The sequence below is a fragment of the Eucalyptus grandis genome, chromosome 1 (genome assembly GCF_016545825.1).
Source record: "Eucalyptus grandis isolate ANBG69807.140 chromosome 1, ASM1654582v1, whole genome shotgun sequence".
Classification (NCBI taxonomy): Eukaryota; Viridiplantae; Streptophyta; class Magnoliopsida; order Myrtales; family Myrtaceae; genus Eucalyptus; species Eucalyptus grandis.
Window position 1 is genome coordinate 52,206,923 of NC_052612.1, and position 14,856 is coordinate 52,221,778.

General features: G+C 42.1%; 2 protein-coding genes across 2 annotated transcripts; both read left to right on the forward strand.

The window, feature by feature from the left end:
• The first annotated feature begins 1,821 nt into the window (after positions 1-1,821).
• On the forward strand, positions 1,822-4,165 carry LOC104449855 (hexose carrier protein HEX6). The gene is made up of 3 exons (XM_039301638.1): positions 1,822-2,043; positions 2,332-2,654; positions 2,738-4,165. Exons 1-3 carry the CDS (start codon positions 1,911-1,913, stop codon positions 3,824-3,826), a joined length of 1,545 nt encoding a protein of 514 aa, XP_039157572.1. The 5' UTR covers positions 1,822-1,910; the 3' UTR covers positions 3,827-4,165.
• Positions 4,166-5,331: 1,166 nt separating this feature from the next.
• LOC104449879 (uncharacterized Rho GTPase-activating protein At5g61530) lies at positions 5,332-10,022 on the forward strand. Its single transcript, XM_010064182.3, is given in 11 exon segments — positions 5,332-5,554; positions 6,168-6,278; positions 6,356-6,618; positions 7,072-7,134; positions 7,227-7,245; positions 7,888-7,986; positions 8,073-8,102; positions 8,105-8,149; positions 8,272-8,516; positions 9,103-9,262; positions 9,512-10,022. Coding segments are annotated over 10 exon segments (1,092 nt in total). The 5' UTR covers positions 5,332-5,554; positions 6,168-6,217; the 3' UTR covers positions 9,619-10,022.
• The last annotated feature ends 4,834 nt before the right edge of the window (positions 10,023-14,856 follow it).

Sequence of the window (14,856 nt, forward strand, 5' to 3'; positions counted from 1 at the left end):
GAATTTGTAATTGAGCTGAGCAATTTAAGTATTATTAAATATTGCTCTATACTATCGGATGATAAAATTTTAACAGGATTGCCATACTTTGGGATTTAAGTTTAGCTAAATTAGAAATTTGTAAGTTATGGATAATAAATTTTGATTTAAGTTTGACCATGCTCCTCCGAATATAATGGTCATGGAGAAATAGATGTGCCCTTTTGTTAGTTTTCATAACACAGAGAAGCTACATTGTTTTAAGTGCGTGCTACATATCTCGTTTGTATCTCAATTTGATAGTAATGATTTGAAATGAAACCTACCAATGACAAGTTGAAGAATTGGCTCGGTTCGAGCTAGGATTAAAGTCTTTTTCCAAACCGATCAATTCGATTTTTGTTGAACCACCAAACTGAATAATGAACAAATGAACGTGGATTGTGAATGAAGAGATGGCCATTGGTCGGGCTTGAGTTGGCTAGGGCCTAATATGTTATCCCAGAAAAATTGTACGACAGTTTTGCGGCACAGTGAAGCTTAGCTTCACTGCTAAACCCTTGAGCAAGCCTATCCAAATTGCTATTGAACATGTTGGGCTTGACACAAGCCTTAAAAAGCCTATTGAGCAGCTCAACTCACGATCATGTTTATATGGATGGTTAGTGAAAGTGAGGGGTGGATTTGCACCAACGTAAGAAATACAATTACTTATGCCCCGCATGGAACACGTAAAACATTTCTACTTATGACTTTGCTTCAGAATTTGAAGGTAAAAAAGAAATGCTCTCGATTGCCAAGGATTTAATGGGAAATCATAGATAATTTTATACATCAATTTTAGTGTATTGAATAGGTTTCTAATGTTTCATGCTCAAGTTTTGAACCTCAAAATATGTATAAAAAAAAACGTAAAACAAAAACCACTATAAACAGGATTGAGTGAATGGACATTTAAAGTAATATCAATGGCTACATAACTATATCTAATTAACTTAGGCATATTTAAATGGGTTAAGTTTTTCTTTGACCCTACGGTGAACTATACCAATTTATGGATTACAACATGTGGACACCACCCTCATGTGAAATTAAAGAAATATAAATGCTTGCCAATCAAAAGGGTGTGTGGAAAGTTTTATCTAATCGCTCTAATCAAATAGAAGAAAACCAAACTCCGCGTGACGGGTAGGATAAAGTACCTAACCTAGCTTTATAAAAGTATAAACAACGCATGTAACTCATGACTTTTAGGGGCCACGCAAGACCTTTGGACCAGTAGGGGAAATAAAAAAAGAAAAGGTCTTGCTTCCCATTCGCAATTTCCATATTGCTCGAGCATCATGACCCTTGTTAAATAATTAAATATTAAATCGCGCTTTTCTAATAATTTAAACTTTTAGAATAGTTAGTAATAATCACACGAAATCTCACATGGTATCAGAGCTCGAGATCCTAAGTTCATATATTTTCAGATCCCATTTACCTCCCCAATTAAATATGTCATCTCACAACCCTTATGTAACGAGGAGAGACTTTTCTTTCTTTGGCCAAGACATATAATGAAAGATCCCTTCAATGTCTGGGGCTACTTGGATGCATGTGCTAGCACGATTAAGCAGCATTCTTCGGAAATTTCCTACTGGCTTCTTTCGATTCAGTCAATCTTTGCTTGATATTTTATACAATCATTGCCTTTTGTCCTCTGACAAAGGAGTTCACATGGAAACAAAGTCACCACTTCAATATTCAATCTTGACCCCATTCATGTCGCAATCTCCACATATATGCTTCGTGATGTTAGTTTGAATATTCTACGGAGTGGCCTGGTCCCTATGTCGCTCATCACTACAAGTCAAGACAGACTCTCTCTCTCTCTCTCTCTCTCTCTCTCTCTCTCTGTGCGCTTGTGAGGAAGTTTGAACAAGGCCATGGCAGGGGGATTTGCAGTAACGAGTGCTGCGGAAGGGAACTACAACGGCAATATAACTTGGTTTGTCATACTGTCATGTCTGATGGCAGCCATGGGAGGTGTCATATTCGGCTATGACATTGGAATTTCAGGTCTGTCTCATTATTTCTTGCCATCTTTTGGATTCTCCTCGTGAAGGAAAAGTGCCTTTCTTATCTCTGCTGGCTCTCAACGAATGTCATAGGTGGTTCTACGACCTCCAAGTTGTCTTGTGCTGATTGATTAGATGAAGTTCCTAACGTAATTAAGCACACACCTATTCATTGTTAGTTTGCTAAAAGAATGCGTTTCCAAGAATTGAAGTTGCAAGGTTGGTGACCACTGTGATCGCTGATCTATACAAAGACGTTGTTCTGATAAGTGTGCAAATAATTACTTAGGTGGAGTGACCTCAATGGATTCGTTTTTGAAGAGGTTCTTCCATGAAGTGTATATTAAGATGAATGAAGACACCGAGATCAGCAACTACTGCAAGTTCGATAGCCAATTATTGACCTCCTTCACTTCCTCCCTCTATATCGCTGGCCTCTTTGCTTCCTTTTTTGCATCTTTCGTCACTAGAGTTTTCGGACGCAAACCATCGATGTTGATAGGAGGAGCTGCATTCCTTGCCGGTTCAGCCCTTGGAGGTGCAGCTGCCAATGTTTTCATGCTTATCTTAGGCCGTGCTCTGCTTGGCGTTGGGGTCGGTTTTGCGAATCAGGTAGTCATCATATGACATGAACTGTTTTTGATGGGTTGGGACATTGCTTAACAATTTCTATGCATGTTTGATTGGATTGGCAGTCAGTTCCTCTTTATCTCTCGGAAATGGCACCACCAAGGTACAGAGGAGCTTTCAACAATGGCTTCCAATTTTCAATAGGAATTGGTGCACTGTCAGCTAACCTCATCAACTATGGAACTCAGAAGATCAAAGGCGGTTGGGGTTGGCGAGTTTCCCTTGCCATGGGTGCAGTCCCAGCCTCAATCCTAACACTCGGTGCGCTTTTCCTCCCAGAGACACCTAACAGCCTAATCCAAAGCCACAATGGAGCAGAAAAGGCCAAATCCATGCTGCAACTCGTGCGAGGAACGCCCAGCGTTCAGGCAGAGCTGGATGATCTCGTTAAAGCAAACTTAAACATACAAGCCATTCGCCAACCGTTTCGAACAATCACACAAGAGAAGTATAGGCCTCAACTGGTCATGGCAATTGTCATTCCATTCTTCCAACAAGTCACGGGAATCAACGTCATTGGGTTCTACGCGCCGGTCCTGTTCCGAGCCATCGGCCTGGGGGAAAGTGCATCACTCATGTCCGCAGTTGTGACTGGTGTCATTGGTTGCAGTTCGACCTTCATATCAATGCTCATAGTAGACAAGCTAGGCAGAAGAACATTGTTCCTTGTCGGGGGCATTCAGATGCTTGCGTCGCAAGTGATGGTCGGAGGAATAATGGCGGCTAAGCTAGGAGATCACGGTGGATTGAGCAAAGGGTACGCTTATGTGGTGTTGCTATCAATCTGCATCTATGTTGCTGGATTCGGCTGGTCCTGGGGGCCTCTAGGGTGGCTTGTTCCGAGCGAAATATACCCGCTGGAGATCCGATCAGCAGGGCAGGGTATTACGGTCGCAGTGAGCTTTGTCTTCACCATTGCAGTCGCTCAAACATCTTTAGCAATGCTGTGCCACTTGAAGTCAGGGATTTTCTTCTTTTTCGGGGGATGGGTGGCTGTCATGACTGCATTCGTGTACCTTCTGCTGCCAGAGACCAAGAATATCCCCATCGAGCAAATGGATAGAGTTTGGAGGGAACACTGGTTTTGGAAGAGAATCGTGGACCAGGAGAATGAAACGAGTAGCTGGAAGGACCACGACCCAGTGTCGGCATGAATTCTCATGGTCGTTAACTCTTTTCGGCTCAAATTGATTCATCAACATTTTGAACACAATATCTTCCGAATGTCTAGGTCATATTCAACTGCTGGGGCAAACGAAAGTCCCGGTCGACTTCATAAGTCAACAAGCAATACGGACCAGACACAGCACCATCGATGTCCTCTCTTCTTAGATTTGAGGGGAAAAGCAAATCTCAGATGATCTTCCACAGAACCCATTTGTTCCATTCACTATTTGGGCCTCGTTGGATTATAAGCTGGGGCTCAAGTAGGAAAGCGTTTGTCCGGGCTTCTTCAGTTTATGTTTGGTGCCTAGTAAACTAGGTCGGGTCCTGTGGCTCGCCAGCATGTCTAATTCTTCCACGTTTCCTCGTACTCGATGTTCCCTAAAGCCTATCAGCGTCTTCTACATGTATAGCTCGAAAATAACTTCGTGCTCGATGCATGTATAAGTTAACGGTTCACCGCCAATATGACATGAAGAATGCATGGCGTCTTGAATTGATTAGGGTTTGCCAACATATGGTAACAGAGTACTGCTTGGTATCTCAAGATTGATTTGCCAAATTGATATATTAAGTGAGACGATCAAATCTTACATGAGATTTACTTGTTCAAAAGTTTATCGTCAATTTACCACATGAAAATGATATGTTAATTTTCTAGATCACATTTAGAATATCTTGCCTCACTCCCGATACATTTGCAAGCAAGAGAGATCTAATACCTTTGTGCTACCATACAAAACATGATTTTCTTTTTTGAGACATTGGTCATGAGAAATTGGGGGTCAACAACAGGGTTAGTTCAACTTGGGAACCAAATTGGACCGGCCTTACCCATATATCTAGTTTACACTAGGATTGGTTTGGTTTCCATGTAAAAAAAAAAATTAGGAATTGGCCGTGACAAATGTTGGTTCTCAACTCAAAATGGATTTATCGATAGAATCGGTTTAAAACCAAAGAACTAGTCTTTTAGTTGAGAACTTTTGCAAAAAATAATGACATTGAGCATTCCAATACAAGCAGGTCATTATAATGTCTCAATTGAGAATTTTTTAAAAAATGGTATAGGATAGAGTAATGAAATAAAACTGCGAAACTAAAAAAAGGAAAGCCAATCTCAATTTGACGTCTAGGCTGCTTTTAGGTTGTTTCCCGGTCAATTGGTTGAGTTCCCAATTTCAACAATTAGGAATCTTGGTACCTATCTATAAGAGAATTGGTCAGTTTCACATTCAAAGAATTTATCGTAATTTGGACAATAAAATAATATAAATATTCGCTCCACGGTTCTGCCGGGAAATGATTACGTGGGCCAAAGATTTCATTACGGTTGAAGAGACCACCGTTGGTGGTTGCTGTCATCCTGTCGTCGAGAGATTGATTTTTCAAAGAAGGACAACTATTCAAACCTCATTAAGCCAAAATGGGTTCATTGAAAAGGGACTATTACGGCACTAATTCTCGTTGAATTAAAAGAAAAACATTCTGTCGCGCACGCGCACCCTTTTTCTTACCTCAAGGCTGGCCATTCGTGAACGCTGGATGCCAGAGTCGACTTTTTCTCTCTCTACACCACAGCCTCTCTCTCCCCTGTCTCTCTCCCCTTTTTGGTTTCTCTCTCAGCGAGCCGAACAGGAAGCTCATCTGCTTATCAGAACAGAAAGAGAACAAGGAAAGCTCTCTCTTTGAGGTGGACTGAATCGTTGAGCCTTGAGGTGAACTTTCTCTGTCTTTTGTCGATTGGGTTCTTCTTGTTTGAATCGGTTTGTCTTTGTGTTGCCGCGAGTTTCTTTGGATTCCATCTGTAGATACATTATGGGCAGGATCTTTTTTATTCTCCTTTTGTCTGCACATCGTCGTTTTGTCGTTTCGATGTTTTGGGTCATCGCAAAATCTTAAATTTTGGTCCGCGCATGGCGAGACGAGGATCTTCGACTCGTTCAAAGCTTTGTGAGAAATTCTCGGTAGGAAGCGTCGTCTTTGACCGCTAAAAATGGTGGCGGCTAACCAATAGGCTGCCAGCAGATGTATCGAGACTCGTAATTTGCTTCTTTTCAATTTCAACTTGTGTTGTACCTGGGTACTTCAGCGATGGGGCGATTCAGAGCAGCTGCGAGGAGAATTGATTTTGGAGTAAAAAAAGGCTTTTTTTTTCTTTTTCTTTTGAGAGTCGATCCATTTCCGGTGAAACGAGGAACCGTGTTTATTGATTCTAGCTTTTACTGGGTAATCGAGCAGCCTTTAGTTAGATGACCTTGGGAGCTCAATTTTGTTCTTGAATGGTCTACTTGTCAGTGTTTCTGATACACGTTTGATGGATTCATGCAGGAGAAGATCTTTTTGTAGCGTGGGAAAGGAGTGCCGATTGCCACTTACTAATGTCTTCAGATGTGTCAGCTCCGTGGCACGACAGGGCGAGGGGCTTCTTTTCTTCATCAGGTATACCTGGTTCTTTCCGTACAAGCTCACTCTGTCATATCACTGTGCATGGCTTAGACTTCAAGTTGTAAATATAGGTGGGAGACTCAAAGAATCAGGGAAGAATGCCGGAGCATTTGTTGGCGAGGTAGCGAAGGATGCCAAAGGCAATGTTACTGAAATTGCCGGAAGGGTTGGATCAGCAGTGAAAAGCCGATGGGTGCTCCTTCAGCAACCATCAGTGAGACATGCAGTCCAAGAGCGTCTCATAGAAACTGCTGCCTCTACTGGCTCTTTTCTGAGGAAGGGTATCACAGGCACTAAGGATAAAGTTGTAGTTGGCAAGACAAAAGTCGAAGAGGTAGGTTAGGTTGTGTCGAGACTTGGATTTATTTGATGATCTTTAAGGATACATTGAGTCAACACTTGTTACTTAGTTCTTCAAGATCACTATCTTTTGTCAGATAAGATAACGGGGCATAATTATTGGGCTGGCATACGTAGCAAGAGTAGCTCCATGGTCTAAACATCCTTAAACTGAGTTTGGCTTTATATTCCTGTAGCTTAAAAATCAAACCTAACTGGTTGATTCTAAAGGGTCTTGCACTTGATGGTCTATTTCTTGCCCGTGATCTCAAGATAGGGCTCAGTTGTTTACCATTAGAGATCTCTCTTTGTGATTTCAATTATTAAGAAACTTATTCTCCATGTTGTATGCTGTCAAAACTGAGGTTCATATATGTTCTAAACAACAATGGTTTGCTAGTGTACAATTCTAAAAGGTGACGTACTTATTCAAGAAATGATTCTTCAGGTAGCAAAAAAGACTGCACAGAGAAGTAAATCCATTATTACAGATATGGAAAGACGGCAGAAGGTAAAGAATTATGAGGCTGACCGCATAAATTACTCCCTCATCCATTCTGTGTATTAACGGCAAGTTTCTGATGTGTTTTCTTGCTGTCGCAGGGATTTTCTAGCACGGATGGTAATTGACTTGCATCTTGTGCTTGGCCATAGAGTTCATTTACTTCTGCTTGTACTGAAAACGGTTTTCTCTTTTCAAAGTATTGAGATATTTGTATTGTTCTGTGGAAATTGTAGAGGTATCTTTCAATTTTTGGGTATGGATAACCATATATTCGTGGTGCTCTGGATTGTTGTGGTATGAATCAACATGTCAAAATTTCAGACCCTTAAGTATTATCCCCCCCCCCTTCTCTCTCTCTCTCTCTCTCTCTCTCTTCCATTGAATTTTCCATCTAAGAGGGGGAGTTCAACAAGGTAGTCCTTCACTTTTAGCTCTTATGGTGCTGCTCGACAGTTCTTAGTGAGTTGACTATGCTCTTTGGGGATCCAGAAAGGGGATACTAGTGCATGCTATATCATCAACTCGGAACTCCTTCTAAAATTGTCGAAAAGGTTATGACAAGTAGATCTGTCTTTGGAGGGTTCCTATAATTATGCAACTCCTTAGTATTAGACCAAAATCATTTTCTTGCTTAAGCATAGTCATTCTGCGGAGCATATACTACCTTTGGACTGTCCTAGATTTTAGTAACTTTCTTTGATGTGATGTCTTTCTACTAGATTGCAGAGTAACAGTTGCATATTTAAACTTTGTTTGCAGCCTTTGGTGTCCCAATTGAGATAACGGTACAACGGCAGCAATCCAGCAGGCCTGTTCCTAATATTTTGATCAAATGTGCTGAATATCTTATAAGTACAGGTGGTTATGGGTATGCGGATTTTTCTGCATTATCGTCACACAATTGAAAGCATCAACAGTAATTTGTGCGCTGTTTTTATTTTTAGGGGTAAATTCTCAGAATTTGTTCAAATCTGAAGGGATAAGGAGGTTATTCAGCAATTGGTTGTGAAATACAATGAAGGTATATTACATGGTCCTTCATTGCACATTTGACTTTCAAATTTTCTGATCGATAACATGTTTGACTTTCAATTGTTTAATTTAGAGTGTGTGAGGTGCTAAATACTTTCTTTTGTTCCACAGATCCAGATGCCTCACTTCCCGATGGTACAAATCCACTGGATGTGGCAATACTTGCCAAATGCTACCTTGCAAGCATTCCCGAGCCACTGACAACCTTTGATCTCTATGAAGAGTTAAAAAGTGCTCGTACTAGTGTACAAGCAATGAGAAGCATATTAGAGAGACTCCCGAGTGCAAATTACATGACACTAGAATATATAACAGCACTGTTGCTCCGCATCAGCCAGAACTCACATCATAACAAGGTGGTCTCTCTCTCTCTCTCTCTCTCTCATATGCATGCATGCCTCCTATTTTTGTTCTTATTGGCAGTGAAACATGGCGAACCACTTTATTACTTAGTGGACAAAAGTAGAAGATGATCTTATAAGGAAGAACTGCTATAACTGGTATTGCACTGTTAAGGCTGCTCAGTTTTGTATTTATGTATGGATATCATCTATAGGCATCACTGGAATATGGGGGGGGGGCACCATTGGTTTGTGTTGGTATGACCCACTCTTCTTCTCTCTTCTTCTTGAGCTAGATGAGGGAATATGAACGGTTAAACAGGGAAGTGCTGCCACCGTGTTAATTTCAGCAGTTCCAAAGCAGCAGTTCACATTTATATATTGACGGCTAATCTAATGGTGTCATGGGCATTTATTCAATTTACTCTATTCTGAGGCCTAAAACAAATACTTAACCTTGAGATCATTGGAGCTACATGCTTTAGCTCTGCTGCTAATTTTCATAGACGTTAATCTGGTCCAGATACCATCATCAGAAAATGGACAATAGTTCTGGCAAGTAGTGACCTATCTGATTAGACTGGTTTTTATTTCTGCACAGATGGATGCTCGGAGCCTTGCGATTGAGATGGCCCCAGTTTTGATGTGGCAGAAGGGGAGGAACCCTGAGTTTTATAGGGAATATTGGAACAAGCTTTCGGGAAGCCCTCCTAAAAACGTGGACCCAACTGTAGCAATTAGTGCCTGGGAGATGCTTGCAGGTTATTATTGTTCTTGTTAACTTTTTATTTTTGGTAATATGTCTTAATTTGGTCTACTTTACTGGAAATGAAATCAGCAAGTCTGAAGAACTTCGTAGGTGGTTTGAACTATTGTATTGATGTGGCCCCCTGAAGGATATTAATAAGCTTTGTTGGTGACTGCAGACCTAATAGCAGCAATTTCGTTTCGCGAAGCGATAAACTCTTTTTCACTCAATTCACATGTCTTGTTGATTTCAATGTTTGCAGAGGAAGGTGAAACGGAGGACCCGGCAGCCACTATTGAGGTTGTTCAGAACCTTATAGAACATCATAATGCCATATTTACAGATGCAAATGAGACAAATTGGAGATGAATGAAGTCGAATGGGCAGGCTTTCGTTTAGGAAACAGGTGTTGAGCCAGTTGGAAATCACCTCCGAAGACAAAGCTATATGCACGAGTTGCTCAATAATGGATAGGGGCGTCTATTACTGAGGGTTTCCCCAACCACATGGTTCTGGAATATGGGCTTGTATATATGGCTTGAGATCAAGGATGCGTATTTGCCTCCTGTCTTTTTTGAATAACTGGGGTTTGCCTGCTTTGTGGTAGCTTCTGCGCATTGGCATGCGACAAAAGGATGTAAGCTTCAAATATTCCCGCAGCGAAGCAGGGTTGATTTTTGTTTTATTGTTTTATTTTTGTCCGGAGAGCGCAGTTGATTTGGTTTTCTTTGTCTTCCATTCAAGAGGGCAATATCATGCATATTTGCGCACTACGCAAGGATGAGAGATTCTTGTGGCAAAAGTTTATCTCCGCAACGCCATAATGTCAATCAAGTTAGATAATTTGACTCTTGCTTTCAGGCTCGATGTAAGGGATTGCAATATCATGAAAGACCCTAGAATCAGTTTCTCCATGAATTGTGACCAGTTTTCCGTCTATAGCGAACTTGACTTTCTGGTGTAAACTCTGAGGAACAGCTCCTGCAGTATGTAACCAAGGTCGCCCCAATAGGAAGTTAAAGACACTAGGAATGTCCAACATTTGGAAATTCACCTCTAAGGAGACGGGACCGATTGACAGCTCCAGTTCAATTTCTCCTACCACCTCTTTCGTCATACTATTGAAGGCCCAAACGGTAGACCTTGATGTTTGGATCTATTTTTCATTAATTCCAAGATGCTGTAGTGTTGTCGATGGATAGATATTCAATGCGGACCTATTATCAATCAATACCCTTGCAATAATCGTATAGCAACATTTTACCGAGATTAGCGGGGCCTTATTATGATTGTGGCCTTCAGCCGGGAAGTCTTCATTGGCAAATGAGATTTGATCTTTTAACAAAGTTGATCCAACAAACTCCTCTTATTGACTGTCGCCGATAATCTCTGGTACATGCATTTCATCGAGGACTTTCAACAATGTTGTGCTTTTCAGAGGATTTGAAGAGATCTAGAAGAAATATATGAGCTGGCATCTTTCTTAATTGTTTCACAACTTCAAATTCCCTCATTCTAACAATCCCTAAGAACTGCTCTACCTCGTTATTGACGGCTTTCTTTTCAACCACCCCAGCAGGTGTGTAACATTGGCCTGATTGAGAAACAGCATCGACCTCACTTGTTACATAATCCCAAGGGATCGCCTTAGTGTCAATGCTATGGGCAACTTCGATGATTATCTCATCCTCGTCCTCGGGTAGTAGGTTCAATCACAACCGGCTTCATATCACATCCACTAACCTCCAACGCTGAAAATTCTTCAGACATAAGGTAAATGACTACAGGCCTCATTTCCTCTTCATTGGACTCTCAGGAATAATCCTCTTCCGATAGATCAATCACGACTGGCGTGATCATGGTGACCATCTCTTTAGCCGTGAATTGAACAGATTCTACTTCCATAAATTCACGAGGCAAGTTCTCAGGAGAGAATTCAAACAAGGCTGACGTCATCAAGCTATTGGGTCTCTCCTCTCTTGCGCTTTGAATTATACCCAATATCGATCATTCTGGAAATGCACATTAGCTTATCCTCCATGGAAATGTCATCATTTTCCTCTCAATGTCCGGCTAACGCTAGCATCTTGTATAATCATTTTCCTCAACGATCATGTTTATGCCTTCGGTATGATTCGACAGGGGATTTTAGTCAAAATGGCATTGAAAAAGCCTTTCCCTGCATATACTTCTCGAGCTACCCATGTAGTTGAGGGACTAATAGTGTTCCTACAATGAGGGAACACTACAAACCCAAAGAACACTAGCAAGAAGATCCTCTTCATTCGAATTGATGGGGCATCTTGAAAGAATTCGTTCATAAATGAAAATAGGCAAGAATTGCGATCTGCTCTCAAAACTTTCCTCACCCCCTATCTTTTGCCTCTTAGGAAATAAGATAAAACTGATGCACGCTCCATCCCGATGGGTGGACTGACCAACTTTAAGACTAAAGGTTTCCCAATGGCAACGCTATATTCCTTCAAGGTCGGAGTGAGCTCGTGTTCGCCGAATATGAAAGCGGAGGTCTTGGGCACCAAACATGTGCTAATGCTCGGACAATGCCACAATGGACTTCTATTTCCAATAGGGGGAGCATACGTCTATTGGATCACACGAACTCACGGCCAGTCTAGTCTAGTTTATCCCACCAAACGCAGAGTTCGGCTGAAGGAGTAGAAATAATGTGAAGGTCAGGTGCTCCCATTGTATATAAAGCAAGGCTCACGACCAATCTAATTGTCATGGATTGACCAAAGGTACAAAAAGTAAGTAGATTGCAAGTGTAAGGATTTCGGAAGACTTAATTTTAGCAATATGGAGCTATAGGATCCTTGGATTGAAGCGATGTGATCGCAATTAGGTTGAGGTTCCTTTGACTTTGGCATTGTCAAAAACCCGACCTATGTCACAAGATAGTAGACTAGGTGGTAACTCTCGACACCAAGAAAGAAATTTTGGGGTTGAGATAGGCGACTCATACTACGTGGTTGTAACCGACGCAGTTTCCATCTCAACATCCCGTGTGACCCAAGTCCGACAGTGAGTTGTGTGTGCTAAAGTGTAGTGTAATGTAAAGAACACATACACAACAGCTTATAAGCAAACACCACTTCAAAAGTTACAAAATATAAGCATTCATTCAGGGAACCTCGTGATGCTAGGTTGGATGCGAGGGGTACAGGGTGAAGTGTCATCTTCCCCTGAGAAATTGTTGTAGCTAAACTCTTATAGACTCCACCACTTGATGGTTTCTTTACTATTTACTTTGTTAGCGGTCAACTCCAAGCTCGAACTACATGCTTACTTATTAAGTTTTTATTTAAAAACTCATTTGTTTATTGTAAATTTTCTCTTCAAATTAGAAGATGTCTTTCGCACCGTATGTTGCCACCACAACTATCCTTTATGGCGCCCCATCCGATTTTGTATGGTGACAGGAGGAGATCCACGACCGACACTTCTCGGGCGTGATCTTCGTCAAGTGTACTCCTGCTTGACGGTGGACATGGGGGCACCTGCAGGGCTAGCATACCTAGCCTTTGTAGCCCTCTATGCACGTGTCATGAGCTGACAATTTCCTTGGCCGCGGAACAACCTGTGCGGCACTTGGCGAACAGAATTCGCCAGGCCAGCTTTTCTTCTGTAGCTGTTCTATGAACAATACGGTGAATGCTTATTCGTACGAGATCCTATCACGCCTAGCTTTGCTTGGGCATTTAGTCCATCGAGTGAGATAGCAGATCTCTTTAGGCTCAACAATTGGTTTTGGCCTGCCATGGCCTAGTTAGGAGAGCGGCATAAGCTCTCGACCAGTTTGTGCATGGGAGGTCAACCCCGCCTTCAGAGTTCCTAAGTGATATAATCTTTCTATCCTAGAACTCTTAGCACCAACCGTCCTGACTCTACTCCCACAGATCAGTTGTGTTTGACCCATTTGCCTTCTCACTCTTCACTCGATAACCCTAAGCACCACTCACAAGTATCACAAGTACGAGAGGATTCATAGATTATGACATTCTCCCCACTCAAATTCGCAACGCCCTCGTTGCAATATGTTCTATCGCTTCCTTGCGTCCCTTAACCATTGATGTGCCATTTTTGGGATTTCAAATCGAATGGTCACGCTTGCCCAACAAAACAGGTTTTGCTCCATTGGTAGCCTCTATTGATCTCCACTGCTTGGCCATTCTTAGTCACCTATGCTTTTTTTTGGCAAGTGTGGCATTTTTTGCCAATCGCATCTTTTGGCAGCACCATTTTTGCCTACTTAGTTTCTTTGACCCTAGCATACCAAATGGAAGCTCTTTCCTTGTTGAAAACGTGGCAGTAGACCTCTCCTTCAAATTCACCTATCGATCCAAGAACATTATCCTTATTTAGTGAGGATTCAGTTCTTCTCCAACTCCCTATCAGCTCGGCGAGGAATCGACTTGTCCTAGCACTTTGCCATCCTAGGAGTAGAGAGCCCAGCTTCATTTGAGCATCTTTTGCCTCGGCCATTCACTTTCCGCCCATTAGGACCAGTACCATTAGTATTTATTAGTTTGACCCGCACTAGAGCGAGAAGTTCGATTCTCCAACTCACCCATTTACTAGAGGGATTCCTGCTTTGATACCACTTGTCACGGGTTGATAGATTGGGATCGTGACTGCGTAGCGGCTTAGGCTCTTTTGGATCACCTAAGCCAAGCCTTGCTCGATCAATCGCACACTCACTTGCACACTCGGATCGTAGAGAGAGAAAGCTTATAGAGAGAGGAGCTTTGGAAAGAAAGGAGCGTTGTATTGCTGAAAGGATTGGATGGATACAAATGAGAGGGAGGGCACCCCTTCTTATACTCGAGGCCCTCTGATTGCATCCGTTGATCTACTTTTCATTCGGTAGACGAGATCGCACCGCCTCATCTACCGACACTAATGACAACTACCAACTACCGACATAAATAGCTAGAGACTTCTAGAACTTTGTGGTTCAATTACTGTATCGTCCACCATTGGAAAATTCCGGAAGGAGACTAGTTGGGAATCCAAGCGATCGCAGGAGGTCCTTAGCAGCAAGGCACGACTCTTTAGCTCTAGAAACCTCTTGGCTGTGACATTCTTGTCACGGGCCGATCAATTGGGATTGTGATCACGCGGTGACTCAAGCTCTTTTGGATCACCAAAGCCAAGGCTTACTCGATCAATTGCACACTCGCTCGCACACCTGAATCGTAGAGAGAGAAAGCTTCTAGAGAGAAGAGCTCTGGAAAGAAATGAGTTTTGTATTGCTGAAATGATTGGACGTATACAAATGAGGGGGAGGGCACCCCTTCTTATACTCGAGGCCTTCTGATTACATCCGTTGATCTACTTTTCATTCGGCGGACGAGATCGCACCGCCTCATCTACCGAAACTAATGACAACTACAAACTACCGACATAAATAGCTAGAGATTCTAGAACTTTGCGGCTCAATTATCGTATCATCTGCCCTGGGAAAATTCAAGAAGGAGACTTGTCGGGAATCCAAGCGATCGTAGGAGGTCCTTAGCAGCAAGGCACTACCCTTTAGCTCCGGAAACCTCTTGGCCGTGACATTCACCCCCACTCATTTGAGCGATG